Source organism: Ascochyta rabiei, chromosome 1 (genome assembly GCF_004011695.2).
Source record: "Ascochyta rabiei chromosome 1, complete sequence".
NCBI lineage: Eukaryota > Fungi > Ascomycota > Dothideomycetes > Pleosporales > Didymellaceae > Ascochyta > Ascochyta rabiei.
Window position 1 is genome coordinate 1,993,365 of NC_082405.1, and position 22,770 is coordinate 2,016,134.

Below are 22,770 nucleotides of genomic sequence, written 5' to 3' on the forward strand. Positions count from 1 at the left end.
GAGGCGTATAAGAGTGGCGAGCATCAACGATATTTGGAGAATAAGACAGGGCATCCTTCGCTTCCTTCTTCAGATCTCAGCTTCAAGCACACTGGCTCGGTCCTATCAGCGCCATCTTCTCCTATAGTCACTTCACACAGTCCACTATGAAGACCGCCATCCTCACCTTCGCCCTGGCAGCTCTTGTCTCGGCCGCACCAGCACCTCTTGTTCCTCGTGCGCCACCGGGTGTTCCTACCACCGCTGCCGCAAAGACTCAGCTCGCCGGCCTTACCGTTGCTGCTCAAGGTCCTCAGACCGGCTACTCCCGTGACCTGTTTCCCCACTGGATCACTCAGTCAGGTGCCTGATCTTCGCTGAAAACACATCAGACAGAAGACTAACTAGCACAGGCGCCTGCAACACCCGCGAGGTTGTCCTTGCGCGCGACGGCACCAACGTCGTTCAAGACTCCTCCTCATGTGCTGCTACCTCAGGAACATGGAAGAGCCCTTATGACGGCGCTACATGGACTGCCGCCAGCGATGTTGACATCGACCACTTGGTTCCTTTGAGCAACGCTTGGAAAGTACGTTTACCCCTACTTCCTCGAATCTTCAAAACTCATACTAAAATACCTCCAGTCTGGCGCCGCCTCGTGGACTACAGCCCGCCGCCAAGCCTTTGCCAACGATCTGACTAACCCTCAACTGCTTGCTGTGACCGACGAAGTCAACCAGGCCAAGGGTGATTCGGGTCCCGAGGAATGGAAGCCTTCGCTAACAAGCTACTACTGCACCTACGCAAAGATGTGGGTGCGTGTGAAGAGCGTGTATTCGCTGACGATCACGAGTGCGGAGAAGACGGCACTGACGAGCATGTTGAACACGTGCTAGACGCCGAAAACCGAGGAGAGGGGGAGAGAAGGAGAAAGAAGGCGGCTAGGGGTGGGATGCTAGCAGTAGAAATTGAATCTTTGAGCCACAATCTTCAGGAATTGAACCAAGTTCGACTATCCGAACCTTGCAACAAAGCCAAACTCTTACTCACATATCACTGATATCAGAGACAGACTTACGAACCTAGGGTACTCTCTTCCATACAAATACACGACTTCTCGCAACTCACCACGCCAATCTCACATGTCCACAAAGACCTTCAACAGTCCATGCCTCCAGACCCACTCTCGCTCCCCGGAGGCTTCTCTCGCAGTGAATTTTACAGATAGAGATACAAGAGCCGTGATCTACAAGTAAACCCCGACGATAGTCTTTCGTCACGTCCTGGAAAGTTCAGAACAACAGTGAACTGTATGTACAGAAACCCTGAAGAAATCATCTCTGGTCCTGTACCCATTGCCGCTTTCCACTAACGCGGTGCATTCAACGAGCATATTAACTCTCCTGCTTGTACATTGTTCAACTTTCTTTATTTACGCAGGGTCAGGAAGTGAGAGAGAGAGAAAGAGAGAGCGGAGATGCGGATGTTACCATGTCACGACAAGATGAACCCCACCCATACCTTGACGCTCTGTGATATGTGATTTCTGCTCCCACGAAGTTCCGTCTCCATCTCCGCGCGCCGAATCCAAGCAATCGAAAGAACAGAAAGGTTGAGCGGTAGCAACACCCTGCACTGAGAAAAAAAAAGACCCACTACTACGTCTCTGCACCGTCGAGTTACACTTCACCACGACGAGACGACACACGCTTCGCACCCCAGCTCTAGCACAATCCACTGCCACCACCCCAGCTGCCAACATGACCCAGCGATGTATCTCCAAAGCAACATGGCTACATCGACGTTCGTCCTCCCAACCACCAACCACGAACCGCACGGTATACGTCTACACCGCACCGCACCGCACCACGCAACCACCTCATCCTAGCCCCGACCGATACCGAGACACCCACCCACTCGTCCCGACACTGCGAAGTTGGATTCGCACGCCGCGGCTGCGCTGCAGAAATAACCCTAACCATCGGGATAGCACGGCGTGGTTGCAGGACGTCACAAGGTCGATGTATACAAGCGCAAGAGTCCAGACAAAGTCTCTGCAGGACGATGGACGTGTTGTCCTGTCTTTTATACCTGGTCTGGATAATGTCTCGGTGTTGATTCGTGAGATGTTGCGTTACTAGGAATTGAATGCGGAGATAGCGGAGTGGGAGTGGGAGTGAGTAGATTGTGGGTTGGAATCTGAATGGGTTCGTTGGTCTTACGAGGTTGTGTAGTGGGTAAAGCGAGTGTCTGAGCTACGGGTTAGTTTGAGTAGTGGAGAATGGCGTTGGACTGGGATGATGAGGAGTGCGTATGTCATGTACATCTGCGTTGGGTTAGAGGGCACGAGTGAAAGGAAAGGAAATGAGGTTTGCTGAGTAGTGTGGGTGTGTTGATGCTAGCGGGTAGCTAGCTATGATAACAATCTGAATGCTACGAAATCTAACCCTCAGACGCAGAAAAAGAGACTAATCAGTCCGGGTTTTACTCGCTTCGCGACTGCTGCCCTCGCCGTCGGTCGCGGGATCGTAGTGCTGGCGCGCAGGCATGGTGGTAGGATTAGCCTCCGTCAATCCCTTCGATCCATCGTCTTCTATGTCGCTGTCTTCGCCGTCGATGCCAGCCGCGCGCCTCCTGCGCTGGCGTTCGAGCCACTCATCGTCATCTTCGTCGTCGTCGTCTTCACCGCCAACACCTTCATAGCCGCTCTCCTGCCCCGCCGGGTCCTTGATGAATCCGTCTACAATCCAGTACTGCAGCGCGTTCATGATCAGTGGGAACACGAACATGACGAAAGTGATCTGCAACGCCGTGTTGCCCTCTGTCCAGCGCAGAGCCCAGTCGCCGACCCACGCTATCCAGGGTAGGAGCGCAAAGATGGCCAGGACGCAAAGTTTCATGCCGATCAGGCCCAGAAAGTAGATTATGGATTGCTTGAGCCACCAGGTTGCGCGAGGCGGGTAGCCGTAGTTTCCAGAACGGATTGACTCAGGAGGTGAGGCGAGGGGTGTGAGCAGGAATGCCCTGTGGAGTACTTTCAAGAGAAGGACGAGGATGGGAATGCCGATAGTTGTCTGGGCGTGTTAGCTAAATTCGATGTCCAAGAAGGGTGAAACTCACGTCGATAGCTAGATTGAGCAGGTAGAACGAGCACGGATTTGGCTCGTCACCCTTCTCGGTGGCAACAGCGGTTAGTGCTACTGCTTGTGTCTGCGCTTGGACGTCGAATTGGCCAGAAGAGAGCATGGACATGAGGACGTTTGCCAAATGCAGTAGCACTGAGCCAAAAACCTGCTTGGACACGTCGAAGAACCAGATCTTCATCGGACGTCGTGGGTGTTCTCTCAGTCTCTTGACTGCAAGCGAGGAAACAGCAAGCAGGCCCAGAGCCCCCTGCACGATCAGAGCGAAGTCGCCAAGAAGGTTGCATTCGCCTTTTCCGTCCTCGCCGTCGAGAGGGTGTTTGCCGGTGGCGCTTGCAATATTTGACGGTTCAGCGGTGGGCAATGCAAATGCCACGGAACTAGATGCCTCGGCTGGGGGCGTAGGCATGTTCTCCTCCTTTGCCACATCGCTACTCTTGGGCGCCTCGTCCAGTTGCGTCGGCGTAGGCTTTACAGGTAGGATCGGCTCGTTACCAGCATCGATCGGCTTGGGTTCAGCTTCGACGCCCTTGATACCGAGAAGCTCCGTCTCGAAAACTACATCACATTAGCCCAGGCCTGTCCCGTGACTGCTCACAACCACGTACCTAGCGTGCTGCCTGCAGGGATCGGTCCAACCCGCTGGTTCCCATACGCCATACCCGGGGGGATGATCAGCTTCCTCCCCTCTCCAATACACATGCCCAACAGCCCCTTGTCCCACCCCTCGATGACCTGGCCTGCGCCGAGCTTGAATTCAAAGGGCGTGCCGCGACCGTAGTTGGAGTCAAACTCCGTCCCGTCTGTCAGCGTGCCTTTGTACTTCATTTGCACACTGTCGCCATTTTGGGTTTTGCGCACGCATTCGACGGGTGTGGTGACGGTGATGTCCAGATTCTGCGCGTGCGCGAGGGCGGCGAGGGCCGCTGCGAGGGCGAGGAGCCGCATGTTTGCGAGTGTGTAGCGGTAGGTTGGAACGAAGTCGTGGTGTCTCACCAGGAGAAAGGCACCGCACGCGGGAGGAGGACGTCTTGTCTCGGCGTGAGGCTTGAGCTACTTAAGTAAGCTCCGACGTCTGGGCAGCAACGTGAAACGCGAAACAAGTCTCTCGCGGTTGCCTGTCACGAGAGAAATCGAATGAAAAAGTCCGCGACGTTTAGTGAACGCCGATAGATGGTGTTAGAGGGAAGAGGGCATGCTGCGTGCGTGGTAAGCGGTGCGCTCGTGAAGCATGCACGCGATTAGGTCATTGCCACTCAAAGAGGAAGGACCGGCGTCCGAAAAGGCCGCGGACCCCAGATTTGCGAGCTTGCCCGCACAGCTCCGCTTGATGGCATTGGTAGATTTGCAAACGTGGAGATTCAATCTCTGCACGTATTGAACACAGCATAATGGCAACGCAAGAAAATATATGTATTCAGTCCTAGGGAAGGGTATCTCCCAGAGCGAAACCTCGCTTTGACCTAACCGGAACGCCCAAGTATGCAGCCAGATGCAATCCAAATCTCAAGAAGATACACGCTCTGAAGCCAATGTAAAGATACAGTAATCCTAGTCCAGGTCCTCCGGCCTCTTAACCGGGCTCGCTCTTGCTGGTGAATCGATGCCTGCAGGTCCACTAACACCAGGTGCAAGCTGCAGGCTAGCCCTGATGCCTCTGCTCACGTTTATTGACGGTCTGCTGCCGCCTTGATCTGGGTCGGCAGTGTTGATGGGCGTGTACTCTTCCTGCCCACCTAGATGTACTTTCAAGAGGTGTTCCTCCCTCATCTTCTTGATCTTCATGTAGTTGTACAGCGCGATGCTGCCAATGGTGACAATCAGGCCTGTGAGGTTGATGGGTGTCAGTGGGTCTTTGAAAACCAGGTTTGCAGTGGTGATGGTTACGACTTCCTTGAAGATGCCGCAGATGCTAAGTGTGACCACCGAGGTTCGCTTCAGCAGAGCAAATTCGGATGAGGTCATAAGGAAGGCAAGACAACCGGGGAAAATGAGGATGCCGATGCCGAAAGCTGTGCCTTTTTGCTCGAAGAGATGTGCAAGACCTTCTTGCAGAGCGCCGAAACCTTCCACTGGTACGGCTAGAACGAAGATGCTGAAGAACATGACGGGTGCTAGGAAAAATATCGAGGAGAACGGATTCGCGGTCGCAGGGTTGCGTAGGAGGAGAATCTGCGTAAGAGACCAGCGGAATCCAGAAGAGCAGGCCGAGGCCATGACAAGAATGAAGCCCAGGGCGTGGAAGGCTGTTTCGCCGGCCACCATCATAACGACGCCGACGGTCATGATTGCAATGATAAGGACGAGGCGCCACGAAGGCTGCTCGAGGCGGAAGAGAAAGGCGAAGATGAGGACGAAGCCTAGTGCAGACGATTTGCACATTGCTGTTGCTGTTAGCTTTTGTCGACCTGACGCGAGTCTGGTGACGTACTGAAGAAAGTCAAAGAAATGAACTTCAGACTCGTGTTGCCCAGGCCAATGTCCATGCCTGTCGCGACACCACAGGGTCCTATGCGCGAGAAGTAGAACCACTTGGTCATGAGTGGCTTCTTGGGGTCCAATGGTTCCGCACGTGCACCGGTCGCGTGAGGGTTGAGAGAATCGTGTCGAGGTCGAAGAGAAGGTACCAGGAACAGTACGAGAGAGGCCAGTGAGAACTGCACAAGCATGTGCAGACATGTTGTGAATAACGGGAAAGGAAAGATGTTTTGGGTTGCGCCGTCGCCCTTTTCCACCTTGAACATCCACTTGTTGTAGACGGAGATTGATATGGAGAAGAGGTACCTGGGGGGACGTGTTAGCTTCTCTCCCTTGCAAGCCAGGGCGGTGTGTCATCGTACCAGAGGCATATGAGCACGGCGTTGACGAGCATGGACCGGTACAGGCTCTGGTCGGCGAGGGCCTTTTCCTCCTTGGTGAAGGTGAGGCCTGCATCAGGCACTATGCGATTGTCGAGCAGCGTGTTCCGCCTCTTCCTCCTTGCGTTCTTGCGGCGCACCTTCTTGGTGAGGCCCGTCTCCTCGTCGTCTTCCAGGCCGTCTGCGCTCATGTCGTCGAGCTCGAAGTCGGTGCTGTCGCTGCGGGAGCCGCTGTCTGATGCGTTCGCCGAGCCGTCCTCACCTTCCTCGGCGATGTGGTCGTCTCGCCGCCGCCTGTGGCTCCGCTCCTTCTTCTTGCTCGTTGCTGCAGCGGCGGCGCCAGTGATGGAGGAGGACCGCCGTCTCGTCGACGGCTCCATGCCCCCGAATGCCGCGGCCGTGGGCGTGGGTGGGTGGATAAGCTTCGCTACGTCGGCCGGGCGCAGCGTAGTCTTGGGTGCTCGGCGAGGTGCGTTGTCGTTGGCGTCGTCGCTGCTGATGTCGGACAAGCTACTGGCCGAGGGAGGGTTGGAGAACGTGCGCAGGGGGAACTCATCGCCTGGGTGCAGCAACGTGTCAGGCGGCTGTCTCGAAGCGGTGTCGTCGAGCCAGCGTGCTACGGCGGAGTCTGAAGTCATGTTTACCCCCGGCCTCGCGCCCGATTCGTCTAGGCCACTTGGCGATCAGATGAGCTGGACTGAGCTGGACCCGCGGAGCTTCGGCTGCTAGCATCAGGGGCTGCCGGGCGCCGGGAGGGAGCATGCGCTGGCGATGATGTCGACGGTGCGCGCCTGCAGCTACGACGGCAAATAGCAGAAGTTGCAAGCGTGCGGCGACGGGCGGGAGATCCTCTGAGACTGCTGAAGAGGCTGTGACACTTCTGGCCTCGACCAGGGTACGCAATGCTGACATTGAAACGCGCCCAACCGACCCATCGGCCAATCACTAAACACGACGTCGCGTGCCGTGACAGGCGGGGAAGCGTGCTGTGCCTCACTCGACCACGACGAGCTGACGGCCTGTCACCCAGTCTGTGAACAACATGTCTTGCATCCGGCAGAAACAGAACACCGCGCGAGCCTTGCAGATGCACGCGTTCAAACACGTCCATACACGTTCACGAGAAAAAGAAAGACAAAACCATGCTTTACTAACTCAACAGCCATGGCCGCCTGGTCGTCTGCGACACCCACGTCTGACAGGAGATATAGATAGATGCGCCGCCGTGTCGACGCCAAATGGATATGTGTGTAGGGAGTTCCAGCCTGCATCCAACCCCCAAACCCAACGCCGTCCCATGCACACCAGCCAGTACAAAGCAAGGAGGTCACAGCTGCGCTCATGCTGCTGCAGTCGGTGGAACCGGCTGGCTGGGTAGCTGCTCGATCTGACGTATCAAGAAGCTCTTTTCGTCTATGAACTGCTCGTCTTCTGTGCGATCGTCGAGGAAGTTGGGTAGAAAGCGCAGCAACTTCTCGCGGTTGCTGATCAGGATTCGCTGCACGGCCATGGACTTGTTCGGATTTGCGACAAACACCTACGCCGTCAGCATGCTTCCCTCCCGTCTGCGTCGGGACAAAACGTACCTTGAACACGTGGAAACCTTCGTAGTTGATCATCCGTCTGTCGTCCCGCAACAGCTTCATAATGATTTTGAGATGCTCGCCAGAGTCCACGTACTGCGTCATTACGCTGTAGTTCGCTCGGTCAAGCAGGATTTCGCCCAGCAATTTGATAGACTGCCGCTTGGTCACGTAGCTCTCCGACGAGATCAGCATACTGTTGTATTTTGAGAAGAACAATTCAAAGTTCGTCTGTAGAAATGTAGCCACAAGTGGTTTGTGCTTGGTGAGGATTTCCTGCCCTTGTCAGTCACGTACCGTACCACAGCTGTCTCAAATATGCACCCACCCTAAATGTGTTGAATGCGTCTGCACTGAGCTCAAATGCGCCCTTATCTATCCAGTCGAAGAACCTCCAAAATATGCCATTGCCAGTGGCAGGTATATCCGGATTGACGTTGGCAAGATCCAACTGCTTGCCTTCCTCGTCGCCCTCGTCGTACAGTAGCAGCGCAGCGATTGCATCGTACTTGAGCGCTTCACGTAATACTCCTCCGCATGGCATTGCGCTCTCTCTTCTGTCGTAGCCTCTGCATAGCGCTATTATGATGTCGGGCCGGAATTGTACAATGTGGTGCAACACCTGAGGGTCTGTTTGCCCGGCGGGTTTGTAGCGGAAGGCGGACGAGAAGACGACTTGTGCGTCTTTGCGCGATTCGAACGGCAGTTTGTGTATGTTGATGGCTAGTGTGTAGAGCAGATCGTCACTTAGGATAGCCGAGAGGAGCTGGAATACGAGTTCGGGGTTGACTTCTGTGTCTTGCAGGCGTCAGCATTTTCTTGCGTGTGTATGCATAGACTCCTGGTTTATCGAGGCACAACAAACGGGGGTAGTACCAGGCGTGCCTTGAAGTCTCAGCTTCATCTGTTGCAGGTCTCGAGCAAGTTCCTCTTCCAACTAGCTATGGTCAACGATGCTGGGTTCTCTTGCTGCATGATGCATTCGTACCTTTGGATTGGGCTTGTCCTCCTGACTCAGGCGGACGGTGAGGTCCTTGGTCGAGCGCGTGAGCTCGGCATTGCTCTTCTGCTTGTTCCGGAATAAGAATGCCATATTGAGGGGAGGTCCAGCACGGAGAGGTGATATTCCAGAACGAGGCGAGGGAGGAGGGCTGTGTGCGCCAGACAGCTGCTATCTGGATGGCAGAAACATGCAGACGGCTCCGGCTTTGTTATGCCCACAAAGGGGTGTTGAGGTGGCTGTTTACAGGGATGTTATGGGAGCTTGCTGTCACTTCGGCTATGACGAAGCTGTTATTGTGTCTGGCCTACTAATGAGTACGTCTAGTGGAATTGCAGAACGCCCGCCGCGAAAGGTGAACCCTGCATCAACTAGCGCGGCCATCCTTGCTATCACCCGCTGTCACATGGGACAACGCCGACAACGCTGCACGAGAGCACTTTGTGTAGGTCTGGGTAGGGGACGAGAGAAGAAGTGGTTTTCTGTTGTTCATTGCTGTCTGTTGCCGCTGGTTGATTTATGTCTATGTACGTATTCATCTTCTTTAACATTACAGTTATCTACTATCTCACGCGAGCGCATGCCTCGCTGAATTAATCGCGGAAGTAAGCATGCTCGAGGACCTATTCTTGTGAGCCTTGGGCTCTTTGTGCTGGTGTGTACATGCTTACCTTCAATGCTGTTAAGCGTGCTCCGCTCTCGTACCGGACGAGCTCTGAGACAAGGTCCTGCCCCTCTTCAGATACTCGTGGTAGCAGCGTACCCCAATGTTCTTCTGGGTACTCGTAAAACTGCACTTTGCCCCAATCAGGGAACTTTGCTGCCTCCTTGTTTGTGTCAGCTACTTCGTCACGCTGATGAGCTGGCTTAACACTCACAGGCCATCGAGATAACGTTGGCGTTCCCAGCTTCTTAAAAATGCTCTGCAGCAGAGCCAAATCGCTTCCCAGTTCTCCAGAATCGAACAGTGTTGCGTGATTAGGGTCCAGAATCTCGGCAACGGTACAACCAGCCGCCCATAAGTCGAGACTGCAATCGTATGCTTTGTTGCCGAAGAGTAGCTCTGGCGGCCTATAGCAGGTTGTGCCAACGTCCGTAATCTTCGAATCGGGTGCCTCAGAGCCCGAGCAATCCGGCGCCCAGGCAATGCCAAAGTCGGCGAGATAGGCAGGTCCATCGAGCGTTTTGAGCAATATGTTCGAGGGCTTGATGTCACGGTGAATGATCCCCTGCTCGTGGATAAATGCGAGAGCAGAGAACAAGTCCTTTAACCAGACTTTGGTTTGTGTCTTTGCAAACTTGCCCTCCCGCAGGACTACACTCAGATCGAGCGGCACGAAAGGAAAAACCAGAACAAATCGACTGCCATCCTCTCGAAAGGTATCCAGAAGTGGAATGACATTGGGGCATGCTGCTTTCTTCAGAATCTCAGCCTCGCGCCTTGAGTCGTGCGGCGGCTCCATCATCGATGGTGAGGTGATCTTGAGCGCAACGAACTTGGCTCTAGACGGCGCGCCAGGTGGGAAGTAGCCATCTTCGGTCAAAGCAGGCGCCTTGTAGATGGCGGAAAAAAGACCCTCTCGGTAGTAGAGAGCATTCTGATACATGCCCACTGAGATTGCACCAGGAGTGGGTACGTACTTCGTGTCCTGTTTGCGTGTAAGCTACTATGCCGCTGGAGATGTATAGGATGTGTGGGTGTCACCTCGGGAGTCGGGAACTGGAGGAAGCGTGGAGGATAGCTCGCAACTTTCTCGTCGATTGAACTTTCATAATCGTCCTAAGGCTTTGTTACTAGACTGCTTCTAAGCCTGAAAAACGGCGCTGTTCTCGTACGATTGAGTGGGCTTGGTCATATATCCTGGTCTCGGCTACGATAGCTTCCCTGTGCGCATCATTCGCTGATAGCAAAGGATTCGAGGCATGACATGCGTCTATTCTGCGAAGAATTAGCTTGATGCAGTCCAGCATTGCAAACAAGTGGTGAAAGAAAAAGCACGCTGAAGTTCGAAAAGAGTTTATACAGTGGTTCGTGAGCACGACACGGTCCATATTCTAGATGATGCTGCGTTACCCAGAGTTGTCAGACAAAGCTCGTTCCTGGAGACCGGCCCGAGCATGCTGAGGTACCAATAGAATGAGGCGGTGAATAGTGGTTTCTTGGGCAACATCGGTGACTCTTGAATCGAGATTTCCATGTCTTTTAGGGAAGCGATGGTTCTTACGAGGTGCTCCCTGTGCTGTGCGGCGTACCAGGATTCAAGGGTCTATACACGGGTGAGGTACTTGCATTTTCGTAACAGCAGACATGCGAGCAGCAAAGCCAAAGCCCGCACGCCAGTCTTGAGAAGCCATCCGGACAGGAGAAGATGTGAAGGTTGTTGTTTTGTTTTCAGAATCACGAAACAGCGGTCAGCGTGAAGAAGGTTGAATTTGCCGAAGCATCTAGCAGCCCAAACCAAGCAGCAGGGTCCACCAGCTTGGACTGACAGGTAGCCAGGCCAGATACCAGCGCATCTGTCTGCATTTCCCTCATGGCCGCCGTATCCATGTCGACATCGGTCTGTCGCAGGGCATGACCCCGCTTAACGTCTCTAGGTGGTTGATCCTTGCCGGGGTAGCACACGTGTGTGATTTGTTCGAAGGGTTACGTCAATGCCGGCCACAACCGTGAAGCCCTAGCCGCATGGCGTTACGCTCGAGCCCCAACCTCATTACGTACCGACGTGGGCGCCCGAAAGCTCCTTTGACACCTCACGCGCTTGACGGAGCTGTACTGTGCATTCTAAGGCGTCTCCATTGCGTCGTAGTCGTAAACCCGTGACTGTGCGCCCGTCCCCGCAGTCGCCATGGAGCTGCAGCGCAAAGAATACCCAGCGGTGCTGGTGAGCTGCCACCGAGCCTTCTCTCACACCACCCATGTCGACTCACGCAGTGTGTAGCAAGCCCTCTCGCCCGCGCAAGCCGTCGACATCCTCAATGGCCGCATGCGGCACGTGAACCAGCTGAACACGCAGATTGCAGACTGGCTGCAGGTGTGTGGACCCCGCCAGACTCGCATCACGTCAATGTCACGGTGCTCACCAGTGCGCAGGAACGGCGTCGCGTCGAGGAGCAGTATGTCCAGAGCCTGCGAAAGCTGGCAAACAGACATCCACCGGACGATGCATCCGAGCTGGGGTATGCGCACACACACGCACACGGCTCCTCCCTCAGGCGCGCTGATTGACTGACGCCCACCAGCATCTTCTCCGTGCCATGGCAGAAGATCGTAAGCGCAACCGGCGCCGTTGCCGGATCCCACGAGCACCTGGCCCGCAAGATCGAGTCGGACGTCGAGCGACCGCTGCGCAACTTCTACGCTAGCAACCGCGAAGTGCAGGCCATGGGCAACATCTCTGGGAATCTGGCCGCCATGGCCAAAGACATCGACTCGGCGCGCAAGAAGTCGGAGAAGCTCAAGGCCAAGGGCGCGAAAGCGAAGCCCTCCGAGGTCGGCGAGGCAGCGCAGGAGGAGCAGAACGCTGAGCTGCAGTGGGACTCGCAGGCGCCTTTTGTCTTTGAGAAGCTGCAGGCCGTAGACGAGAGCCGGCTCAACCACCTACGCGACGCCCTCACGCAGTTTCAAACGCACGAAGTGGACCAAGTAGAGCGGAGCAGGATCACAGCAGAGGAGACGCTGAACGTACTGTTGAACATCGAGACTGCAGACGAGATACAGACATGGTCTCTGAGGCTGCGGAGCGGAGACATCCCGCAGCCGAGTCGCAAGATGAGCAACCCGCCAGCCTCGCCCGCTAGGAACCTGGTGCCGCCTCCAGTGCCATCAGCAGCTGGCCCTGCCGACGACGCTCGAAGCCAGAAGAGCGGTTCTAGTATGGACATGTGTGTATCTTGTAGTACCAACACTGACGAGCAACAGCGCAAGAAAAGCACAGCTCGAACCCTCTGAAGCGATTTGGAACCGTACTCGGCCGTCGAAGACAAAGCGCCCACCCGTACGGCCGTGCATCTTCGCCTGAGCAGAAGTCATCCTCGAACCTGGGTTCAGCCTTTGGGTTCGGAAAGGGGAAGAACAAAGATCGTGACCTGCCTCCACCCTCTACGTCAGACCGACCACGCTCACCACTGAGACGTCTTTCATCGCGGCGTGAGTCTGAAAGTGCACCTTCCCCCGTACACGCTCCACCCTCCAGAGACGTGGATGAGCCGAACGGGTTTGCCACCGCGGCTTCTAACGAAATTGAGACCATCGCAACGCCAGTCAATGGAACAGTGCAGGACTCCATACCCGAGCTGAATGAATCTCTGGCCCCACCACCAGTCGCTGAGCCCCCAACGGAGCCCGAGAAAGACTCTGAAGGCTTTTCAGTCCCTCCCTCGGCCCTTGATGCGATCACAGAAGCCGAGCGTGAAGCAGGATTGTAAGAGATTCACCCGTAAAGATACGTAGAGGCCAACTAACGGCTGTCCAGTTCGCAAAGCGAGAGCAACTCTACACCACAGTTCAAACTCGACATCAGAAACGCGCCTATACAAGAAGAAGGGGAAGACAACGATGCTGCCATGGCCAGCGTGGTCAACACTCTGCGTGCTGTAAGTAAGATAGTAGTTCTGGGAGGACCTCGGCCTAATATAATCATAGCAAGCCGCACAGCCCAAACGAAACAGCACACTTCGAGGTCGCCGCGATGTTCGCAATACGATATTTGTGCCCAACCCCGCTATTCCAGAGTTACAGAGCATAGGAGAAATACCTGCACTTCCTGCTACCGGGTCAGCTCCATCGAGTGCCACTCTGCCATCACCCAGCACACCTACGGTGTTCCCCCCATTGATCCCCCCTCCACAGCCTTCTTCTCCAGTCTCCAAGCTTCCCCACAGATCCTTACTGTCTGATGAGCATGCTGCACCCGCATCGGACACCCAGTCAATTCGATCGGGCCGATCGTTGAGCAGCTCCGCTAGCACAACTGTCAGGCATCCGGACCTGCACGAGCCAGGGCTTAATGCCTCACTTGTAGAGACCGTCAGTGCGTGGTTCGAACAAGGCAACGTTACCAAAGCCATGGTAATCGGTCAAGTGGCGCTCGCGTTCAACCCCATCGACATCTCAGCCGGGCCGTTTGGAACCGAACAGATCCGTTTAGAGAACTTCTCCGTTCTCGAGAAAGTGGCGCCAAATCCCGCTTTCATCGAACAGATCCCGGACAACCCCGGAAACTACCACGTCGACTTGGCTAAGATCACCAAGACGTCAGTCGCCTTCCATTACCAGCTGCATATTGAGAACAGTAACGTCACCGCGCTGGCACCTATCATCCTAACACCTCTGTGGAGAGCAGAGCCAACCCAGGTCTCTGCCATCCTCAACTATTCGCTGAATCCGCAATTCGATCTGAGAGGTGCTTCCAGTGTGACGGTCCGCAACTTAGTGCTTGTCATCCGACTGGAGCCGGGATCTAGGGCTACGTCATGTCAGTCGAAGCCTGCAGGTACCTTTTCACGGGACAAGGGCCTTATTTACTGGCGGTTGGGAGATGTGACGCTCTCACGGGACCAGCCTGCGCAGAGCATTCGTGCACGGTTCCTCACAGAAGGCGAAGCAAAGCCCGGCAACACCGAAGCACGGTGGGAGATCAGTGGCGAGCAGTCACTGAGCTTGGGAAGCGGTCTTGGAGTCAGCTTGAGTGCTCCCGGCGAGACCAAGCTGGACGTTGAAGCTGACCCTTTTGCTGACGAGGACAATGCTCCTCCCGCTGCTCCGTCGGTGCAGTGGAAGCCTGTCCCCAGTGTTAAGCGTATCACGAGCGGTACCTACCTGGGCGTGTAAGATTTGGATGCTCTTGAGAACCTTGTTGTTTGCTGCATTTCGTAATTTATACCACCATCTTCTTTGTAAATATATCAGTCGCATTGTTTAGTACTAGACTTTCGCACCATCCCAGCGCTGCCGTGCCCCACTCTCGCGCGCAAGTTGTGGCTTGACCCTGTCCATCCGGAACCAGTTCCGCTCAAATACATTGACGAAAAGACTACTTCCCTGTACCAGTCACCGCTTTTTCCCGTCTATGACACGTTCAACGCCCTCCGTACTGGGAAAGTGTTCATCCGAACCTCCACCAGTTTTTTTCCCTCTTCGATTCGCTGCGCGCAGGTTGGCACAAACCGTTCGATTATATTATTTCGGTCCTCTGTCCCAAACGGAGACAGGCAGCGTTGCGAAGAGAGCGCATCAGGCCATTCGGCGACCCACTTGGGTGGAGGCAGCCCACGTGCGGTATCAGGCCGGATCTACCCTGCCGGCGAGTTTACCACCTTTGGACGCCGGGAGATGGCGTGCGTCGAAACATGGTGTGCATGGGTGAAGGCTTTGCGCAAGTGTGAGGTTGGAGATGGGAAGGAGATGCGCGCTTGATTACATTTCTTGAAACTTTTTTGGTGTAGATTCGTGTTGGGCGCCTGGTGTTCTGCGGGAGAAGGGTTCTAGATTGTGGTGTATGTAGCGCGAGAGTTAAAAGCCTAGATTTGGAGTACGAGGGGAGAACACGTGGCTACTGCTGAAGACGAGTGACCAGGCAGAGGAGAGTAGGTGAGGGACAAGCGGTGTTGCTGTCTTCCAGACATTCTGTTTCTACATCAACGCCGGTGAGCGAGGAGACGCATTGTCTCTGATCCTTGCCGGCTGTGCTTGGTAGGTACTTTGTGGAGTGGGCCTGCCAGAACATGGACGTCTGGCTGTGCTCATAATTACTACCTATGCAGAATTGAACAGCTGGTAGCCATGCGAGACTACCTGTACTAGTGTTATGACAGATAGCATGGTGAAGTCAATAGCCTATCGCAGAAATGAGGCTCTTTTGGCCGGAGCACTGGAGGTGACTGCGGCAGTGCGGCGTAGCCTTCCTTGCCTGTTTGGCGAGACATGGGATTTTAGAATCGGGGCTAAGGGAGCTAAGGTCCCTGACGTTCAGCCACGCCGATTTGGCGCTTGCCGACGTGCAGGCGGGCGGTGGTCGAGAGCAAATCGAGCGAGACGAGGTGCAGCGTCTAGAGAAGGGAGAATCGTGATGTGCGATGTTTCGGCGTTGTGCGCGGCGAGGTGCAAGACTGTCTGCGTGATTCGCAGCGTAGTGTGCGCGGCGAAGTCTGCTGACGGCCTGTCCTGATTGGGAATGCTCTGATTCTCCGCGGTGACGTATGTGTATGTGCTTGGTAGGGCCGTACTTGCAGCGAGAGCGGTCGAAAGCGGTGCAGCAAGGCGCGCAGAACCTGGCACCAAACTCGCTCAGGCTGAGCTTGTAGCGATCGTGATCTGCTCGTGTATGTACATGTACGCACGTACGCTGCTGGGCGTGTCGGTCGGCTCTGCTAGATTAAATGTTTGAGATTCTGGACTGCTGCACGCATATGCACTTGGGCTCGCCGCGTGCCGCTTGGCTGAGCCAGTTCCCTGATAGTACTGGGATCCACAGGGGATTAGCCCACCATCCCAAACTGCCAATTCTTGCTACTCAGCGCTCTCCCTGCTTGTCCATCTCCGGGCGCAAGCCGGCATTGCTCTCCCACAGCCTCAGAACCCGCACTTTCTGGTTTGTTGTTGCTGCGCTGCGTTGCGTGGTTACCGGACAGTCTAGCGGCGCATTTGGCCGTGTGCTGGTTGCACCCTCGACACGCCTTTTCTTCATCGACGTCATCTGCCACCGTACCCACGCGTGCGCTGCTCCCTCAGCACTGTTCTTCGAATGTTCACTCAACCCGGGCCGGGCCCTTTGACACGACATCTTCTCTCTTGCGCCATCGAGGGGGAGACAAGGGGGATGCAGTAAAGAATGACCAGAGAACACCAGCCGCCGCCGCCGCCGCCGCCGTCCCAGTCGACTGATGTCACCGCCTCTTCGACCAGCTCCGCGGCCAACCCGCACCACATTTCACCCAACGCACCGCCTCGTCCGCTGCTGCCACGCCTGCCTCGCAGTGCCGCCGTGCTCAGGAGGTCGCCCGCAGACGACCCGCGATCGCCTGGACCGCGCCCAGAGGACGACGACGATGAGAATGCATCAGCCACCGAGACCGAGACCGACATGAGCGAGGACGAAATCGCGCCCGGCAACGACACCGTCCGAGTGCAAGCGCGCTCAGACGTTGTGCCGCCCGGCAAAGGGTCGCCTGACGAGATTGAGATTGAGCGCCTGCGCAGTCTGCAGCTGAAGATACTGCAGCAGCAGCAGCGAGCACGCATGAGGAATGTGTCGGGCACCGCGGGCACGCCTGGCCTGGGTGCCCGGCGAGTGTCCCCCATCAAAGAAGAGCCCCTCTCCGCCATGTCGCCCACCCTCGAAGGCGCCTTTGCAAGCACACCGAGCCCGTTGCCAACAGGAGCCACGGTATCCACCGAATCAACCGAATCCACTGAATCGGCAAAGACCATCCGCGGGAGCATGCCACCCACACCAGCTGGCCACGTAGCACTGCGAACGCCGTCGTACCCCTTCCCCACCGTCCCCGGCACGCCACGATGGGCGGCGTCGTTCCACATGCCCTTCACCAGCCTGTCGCCTACCGTCTCTGCGATCTATTCCAGGGAGTGGGCTGTACCAAAGGACCGCATCGCCTCGGAATCAAGCACACCGGCGGCGTCGACCACCCCATTTGCGCCGGGTGAGCGGGGGGCCTTCTTCTCCGAAGCCGAAGATCCTCGTTATCCCAGCCCCAACCTTTACGAGCTGGTTCTACAGCTTGGCATTGAGCCTGGACTGGTAGCATGGTGGACAGCAGTAACCACAATCGTCAGAGAGCATTACGGCGCAGAAAGAGCTACGCTAGCTGTACCAGCAGATGCGTCTGACATCGAAAACGTGCCGTGGGGACAGAAGATGACTTACACGGCCACTCTGGGAGACCACAGCCCACGTGCTGCGACATATCAGGAAGCAGCTATCAAGAGCCACCCAATCCGAGTGCAGCAGCCCACTCCACAGATGGAAGAAAGACCGCCCCCAACCACAATCCCGGAAAGGAGACCTAAGCTATTCTCACACCACTCTTTTGCCGGCCACGAGCGCCAAAAGGCTGAAGCAGCCTTCCCTGAATCGTCTGCCCCGTTGAAACCAATTCGACCGAGGGGACCATTAAGGGCTGTTAGCCATGCCCCGCAGACGCCTTTGAGGGAACATCCTTTGAGACAAGTCTCTCAAGCCTCTTTTGATGGATCATCGTCGCCGTTTCCAAGCTTTACTTCCGCCTCAGCTCATGATCCGTCGTTCAGTGATCCGGACTTCTCAAGCGTCGGCGGAGAACCAACGTCGCCCAAGGCGGTCTTTAGCGTACTTCGTGCCCTCGACCACGAACCGGACGCCTTGATCGACAATACTGGGGTGAATAGAGTTCTGGAAAGAGGACGCCTGGTAACTCTGACACGAGACTATTCGACGTCCATGTCGACCTCTCGTGAAAACCTCGCCGAAAAGGAGAAGCTAGAGGAAGGCAAACCTTCGGCCGTGCAAGCTAGCGCCGCAGGAGCAGAAGCACAGAAAGCTGCACGTAGCCACGGCGGGCTCACTGCAAAGTCCGGAAATCTAGCAACTACCCTAGGACTACAACCTCGTTACGAAGAATATGAGCAGTATCCAACTTCGCCGTGGGCACAGTCGCCCGCCCCGTCGCCCGCGATACAGAACGACGCAGACGCCAACCCCTTCTTCGCTACGAGCAATGTTGATGAGGACACATTCAATCCCTCGAGATCGCCCCAGGACTATACACAATATGGCGTTGTTGAAGCAATTGGTGTAGACAGGGCTAGCACTGTCATCCACATCCCACTTATCCACCCCTCTTTGTCGCAGGTCATGCACGCCGCTGAGACAAGCACACCGTCACGGACGTCAGGTTTATCACGAAGACAATCCATGCAATCTTCACAAACTTCGACACCGCGAGTCGAAGACTTTGTTCGTAAAGCACCCATCGCCATTCTCTCGATCCTATCACCCGTCGTCCCTTACCCGCGCAACCTGACCAACTCGCTTAAGCACCTTGGACCTCATCTTGCGACCTCTTTCTCGAATGCTTGGCAGTTCACGAACGCGCAGGTCCAAGTCAACTCGATCAGGCAGCGGCGGGCAGGAGGACAAGGTCCTGTAAGCACCAATATCTCGGATCCTGAGAGCCTGGACGATTTGCTGCATCTTGACCTGGGAGATCTCTCAAACTCCGCACCTGGAAGTGTCACTAGTCCGTCCGATTATTCTGGCCGCTCTAAACACAGTCCTGGTGGTTCCATCACCGGCACTCCTGGCTGGGATGCTGCTTCTTTGGGCTTCTCAAGCAAGCACTCCATAAGTAGTACACCAGGCCATCTTTCGGGGAGCGACGCTGTCGAGGGTTATTTTGATGCGAAGAAGAAGATGACAAGTGCGCCGAGCCAATCGAAGACGTCTGACAAAAAGGTCGAGAAAAAAGCGAGCGTCAATCCGGTTGTAGAATACTTTGAAGATGATATTCCCACGCCGAAGAACGAGAAAGGAACCAAAGATGAGCCCTCGAACACTGGAAAGAACGCACAACACCAACGTGGCCACTCACTGCTGCATTCATATGGCGCTGACTTTGGATCATCATTCCAATCTCTACCGGCAGCGACTACCCCTGGAGGTCGCGCGCCCGAGACTCCTGGACATGCAAGACGAAATTCTATCACCGAGACTTTCGAGATGCCGCCTCCGTCTGAAAGTCTTCTGCGCACAATTATTGATTCTCTGCCTGTCCAGATTTTTACAGCTGCGCCAAACACCGGTGCAATTACCTGGGTGAACTCGAAGTTTCTGATTTATGGAGGTCAGGACACTCGTCAAGTATTACAAGATCCTTGGGAATCTATCCATCCAGACGATCGTGAATCGTATCTTGAACAGTGGAACAAGTCATTACGCACAGGTCAACAACTCCAGAAGAAAGTCCGTCTGCAGCGATTCGACAAATGCTACAGATGGTTCTATGTCCGAGTGGCGCCTCTCAAGAATAAACGTCAACAAATTGTGCACTGGATCGGAACCAACATGGATTTCCATGAGCAGCATCTCGCCGAACTGAACTCGGCTCGACAACAAGAGACAGCTGCTTCTGAGGCGAAGTACAGAGCCCTTGCAAATTCAAGCCCCCAGATTGTGTTCGTTGTTTCCAATCGCAGGGGTTTGACATTCTGCAACTCACAGTGGACCACCTTCTCTGGACAGGCGGAGAAGGAGGCTCTTGTCAATGGCTTCTTGGAGTACGTGCATTCAGACGACGTCATCAAATGCAAGCTACCGGACATTGGTGAAGATGGATCTGCCAATGTGCCAACCTCGATGCCCCCAGAGCATAGCCGGCACAACTCGCAGAACTCTTCTTCGTCTGACGATTCTTCTGAAACCGACAGGACGGTCACAAGCCCCGGCTCGACACCTGACAAAATGGATATGCCTCAAGCGAAGTTGTCAAAATTGGCAAGCACAGGCATCCTCAAGGTCGCCAAAGATACTGATGGCCGTGCCTTCTACTCTACAGAGGTACGATTGCGTAACAAGGATGGTGAATACAGATGGCACTTGGTCAGGATTCTGCTTGAGAAATCACTTGCTGAGGACAGTGCTGAGGAGAGCTGGTACGGCACCGCTACTGACATCAACGACCACAAATTGCTCGAGCAAACGCTGAAGGAGACTATGGATGCTAAGACGAGATTTTTGAGCAACATGTCACATGAAATTCGTACACCCTTGAACGGCATCTCAGGCATGGTCAATTTCCTCCAGGACAGTCCACTCAATGCGGAGCAGTTGGAGCACGTCAACATCATCAACGCTAGTACTGCCAGCTTACTTAATCTGATCAACGATATTCTTGATCTCTCCAAGGTCGAAGCTGGTATGATCAAGCTGTCCATGGAGTGGCTGCACTTGCCATCACTCTTGGAAGAGGTGAACGACCTCAACATGGGTTTGGCTATTCAGAAGGGTCTTGAGTTAAATTACTTGGTGGAAGAGGGCGTGCCCTCCATGGTCAAGGGCGACAAGTTCCGCATTCGACAGGTACTACTCAATGTTGTAGGAAACGCGATCAAGTTCACACCAAAGGGAGAGATATTCGTACGCTGCAGACTGCAATCCCCAGAACGTTCCGGACCGCTGGGAGAAAACGAAACGATGGTCCGATTTGAAGTGGTTGATACAGGACGTGGATTCACCGAGAGTGAGGCAAAGTACCTGTTTAAACGGTTCAGCCAGATCGACGCCAGCAGCACAAGACAGCACGGTGGCACAGGTCTTGGATTGGCCATCTCCATGCAATTCGTCGAATTACATGGAGGAAAGATGGACGCGCGCAGTGTGCCTGGCAAGGGCTCTACATTCTTCTTCACGATCAAGTTTGGTCTTCCTACGCCGACCGATTTCCCGAAACCACTGGTGGCGACACCTCTTACGCCAGCTACGGAACTGTCTAGTATTGTTCCACCATTGCCAGTTCCACAGCCATCGCCATATCAGAAGCCGGCATTCCCACAGATCAGCGGCAGTGCACAGAGTATGAAGCTGAATCGCGTGTCCAGTATATCTTCGGAGCAGAGTGTCAGGTCTCCAGCTGCAAGTTCAGCGGCCTCGATCAGATCACAAGATTCACCATCGCTCTCCTCTGGTAGCTCGGATCATTCGCTCACAAGCGCAGCACTCACGGGCAAGTCGAGCTTGCGGTCTGAGAGGTCGTCTGCCTCCTCCTTCTTAGCGGATAGCCGCATTACAAGCCCGGACCCGGAAATCAATCTTTCCTTGCCACCAAAACGAGCCGACAGCCAGGGCACTATATCAACAGACTCACTGACATCAAATGCCACAGCCCGCCCTGCAACAGCACCAGCTCATATCACGTCACCGTTGGCCCAACCGCCTATGTATTCCATTTTGGTTGTATGTCCTCTGGTACACAGTAGAGAGGCCACCATCCGGCATATCAAGAACACTCTTCCACAAGGCATCCCACACCAGGTCACCGGAGAAGAGAGCCTGATAGGCGCACAGAGGATGCTTGGTGGAGATAGTCCGGTCATATTTACTCATGTTGTATTGGTCCTCCATGACACCGCGGAGGTACATGCCATCGTAGACCAGATCTTCAGTTCTGTCCACTACGGCAGTACATTCGTTGTGGTCGTCTCTGATCCGTCGCAAAAGAAGGAGCTTATGAAGGAGGCATCGGTCTATGATTACGAGCAGTTGAATCTCGACCGACGACTTCAGTTCATCTACCGGCCTCTGAAACCTTCCAAGTTCGCCGTCATCTTCGACCCGGAAAAGCAGCGTGAGTCCAGTACAGATCGCAATCAAGATACCGCGCAGCAAGTTGTTGTCAGCCAGAAGCTCGTCTTCGAGGAGCTCAAGAAGCGTCTCGGTGGTAAGGGCCATAAGGTTTTGCTTGTCGAGGACAACCAGATCAATCAGACTGTAAGTTGGCTTGTTTGTCTTAAGGCTTGGGGGATACTAACACACGTGCAGGTCATTCTCAAGTTCCTTGCCAAGATCGACGTGACAACCGATACAGTTCTTGATGGCGTGCAATGCACGGACACTGTGTTTGCAAAGCCGCCGGGATACTATTCTATCATCTTGGTAAGTCACACTGTCGGTATTGTACTTGTCTTCTACTAACACGTCGTGCAGTGCGATCTCCACATGCCGAATAAGGACGGCTACCAAGCCTGTAAGGAGATCAGACGTTGGGAGAAAAAGAATGGCTACAATCGCCACCCGATCATCGCCCTCTCCGCCAACGTTCTTGGCGATGTCTACGCGAAGTGCGTCGAGGCTGGCTTCAACTCTTACGTCACAAAACCAGTCGCCTTCAAAGAACTCTCTCTCGTCATGACAAAGTTTGTGGATCCGGTCGATCCATCCAAACCACCTGAACTTATGAAACTTCGAAAATCCTGAACACAGAAACGGCCGGTTTCTTCTACAAACAGCTACCTAGCACGCACACACACACATACATACGAGTTTGTGGTACCATCGGCAGAAAGGCCGGTTAGGAGAGGCTTGTCTGCAGCACGCGGGCTGCATTTCCGCACTGCATTTTTGCGATGAAGTCGCAATATTCATTGGCCTTGTTTTTCGGTCTCACACGGTCATCAGGGATGATGAAAGCATAGCAAGGGAGGTCGCAGTATATCC

The 22,770-nt window shown here is 54.8% G+C and overlaps 7 protein-coding genes across 8 annotated transcripts, besides 6 other annotated features; 3 read left to right on the forward strand and 4 right to left on the reverse strand.

Annotated features, from left to right (window-relative positions):
* Positions 1–146: 146 nt before the first annotated feature.
* On the forward strand, positions 147–875 carry EKO05_0000596 (uncharacterized protein; the record flags this gene model as incomplete). The annotated part of the gene is made up of 3 exons (XM_038936811.1): positions 147–342; positions 393–568; positions 624–875. The coding sequence occupies 3 exons, from the start codon at positions 147–149 to the stop codon at positions 873–875; spliced, it is 624 nt and encodes a 207-aa protein (XP_038803137.1).
* Positions 876–1,427: 552 nt separating this feature from the next.
* Positions 1,428–1,457: a tandem repeat.
* Positions 1,458–2,447: 990 nt separating this feature from the next.
* On the reverse strand, positions 2,448–4,070 carry EKO05_0000597 (uncharacterized protein; the record flags this gene model as incomplete). The annotated part of the gene is made up of 3 exons (XM_038936413.1): positions 2,448–3,053; positions 3,100–3,680; positions 3,731–4,070. 3 exons carry the CDS (start codon positions 4,068–4,070, stop codon positions 2,448–2,450), a joined length of 1,527 nt encoding a protein of 508 aa, XP_038803138.1.
* Positions 2,635–2,663: a tandem repeat.
* Positions 4,024–4,062: a tandem repeat.
* Positions 4,071–4,673: 603 nt separating the features above from the next.
* EKO05_0000598 (uncharacterized protein) lies at positions 4,674–6,618 on the reverse strand (the record flags this gene model as incomplete). The annotated part of the gene is made up of 3 exons (XM_038936715.1): positions 4,674–5,506; positions 5,554–5,906; positions 5,963–6,618. 3 exons carry the CDS (start codon positions 6,616–6,618, stop codon positions 4,674–4,676), a joined length of 1,842 nt encoding a protein of 613 aa, XP_038803139.1.
* A 701-nt stretch (positions 6,619–7,319) lies between these two features.
* On the reverse strand, positions 7,320–8,656 carry EKO05_0000599 (Hym1p; the record flags this gene model as incomplete). The annotated part of the gene is made up of 5 exons (XM_038936836.1): positions 7,320–7,517; positions 7,567–7,839; positions 7,892–8,361; positions 8,440–8,500; positions 8,552–8,656. The coding sequence occupies 5 exons, from the start codon at positions 8,654–8,656 to the stop codon at positions 7,320–7,322; spliced, it is 1,107 nt and encodes a 368-aa protein (XP_038803140.1).
* Positions 8,657–9,156: 500 nt separating this feature from the next.
* Positions 9,157–10,918, reverse strand: EKO05_0000600 (Cyclin-dependent kinase; the record flags this gene model as incomplete). 2 transcript variants are annotated; one of them, XM_059635464.1, is made up of 6 exons in its annotated part: positions 9,157–9,186; positions 9,235–9,390; positions 9,442–10,212; positions 10,269–10,343; positions 10,400–10,502; positions 10,854–10,918. In XM_059635464.1, the coding sequence occupies 6 exons, from the start codon at positions 10,916–10,918 to the stop codon at positions 9,157–9,159; spliced, it is 1,200 nt and encodes a 399-aa protein (XP_059491447.1). The 2 variants fall into 2 exon arrangements, with proteins under 2 accessions (XP_059491447.1, XP_059491446.1); XM_059635463.1 differs by having other exon boundaries at positions 10,400–10,918.
* A 494-nt stretch (positions 10,919–11,412) lies between these two features.
* Positions 11,413–14,396, forward strand: EKO05_0000601 (Suppressor of Profilin deletion; the record flags this gene model as incomplete). Its single annotated transcript, XM_038936844.1, has 7 exons — positions 11,413–11,448; positions 11,506–11,598; positions 11,658–11,743; positions 11,807–12,438; positions 12,486–12,987; positions 13,039–13,159; positions 13,209–14,396. The coding sequence occupies 7 exons, from the start codon at positions 11,413–11,415 to the stop codon at positions 14,394–14,396; spliced, it is 2,658 nt and encodes an 885-aa protein (XP_038803142.1).
* Positions 14,397–16,395: 1,999 nt separating this feature from the next.
* On the forward strand, positions 16,396–22,530 carry EKO05_0000602 (uncharacterized protein; the record flags this gene model as incomplete). The annotated part of the gene is made up of 3 exons (XM_038936973.1): positions 16,396–22,044; positions 22,096–22,209; positions 22,261–22,530. The coding sequence occupies 3 exons, from the start codon at positions 16,396–16,398 to the stop codon at positions 22,528–22,530; spliced, it is 6,033 nt and encodes a 2,010-aa protein (XP_038803143.1).
* Positions 16,413–16,434: a tandem repeat.
* Positions 16,630–16,684: a tandem repeat.
* Positions 16,760–16,804: a tandem repeat.
* Positions 22,531–22,770: the final 240 nt, after the last annotated feature.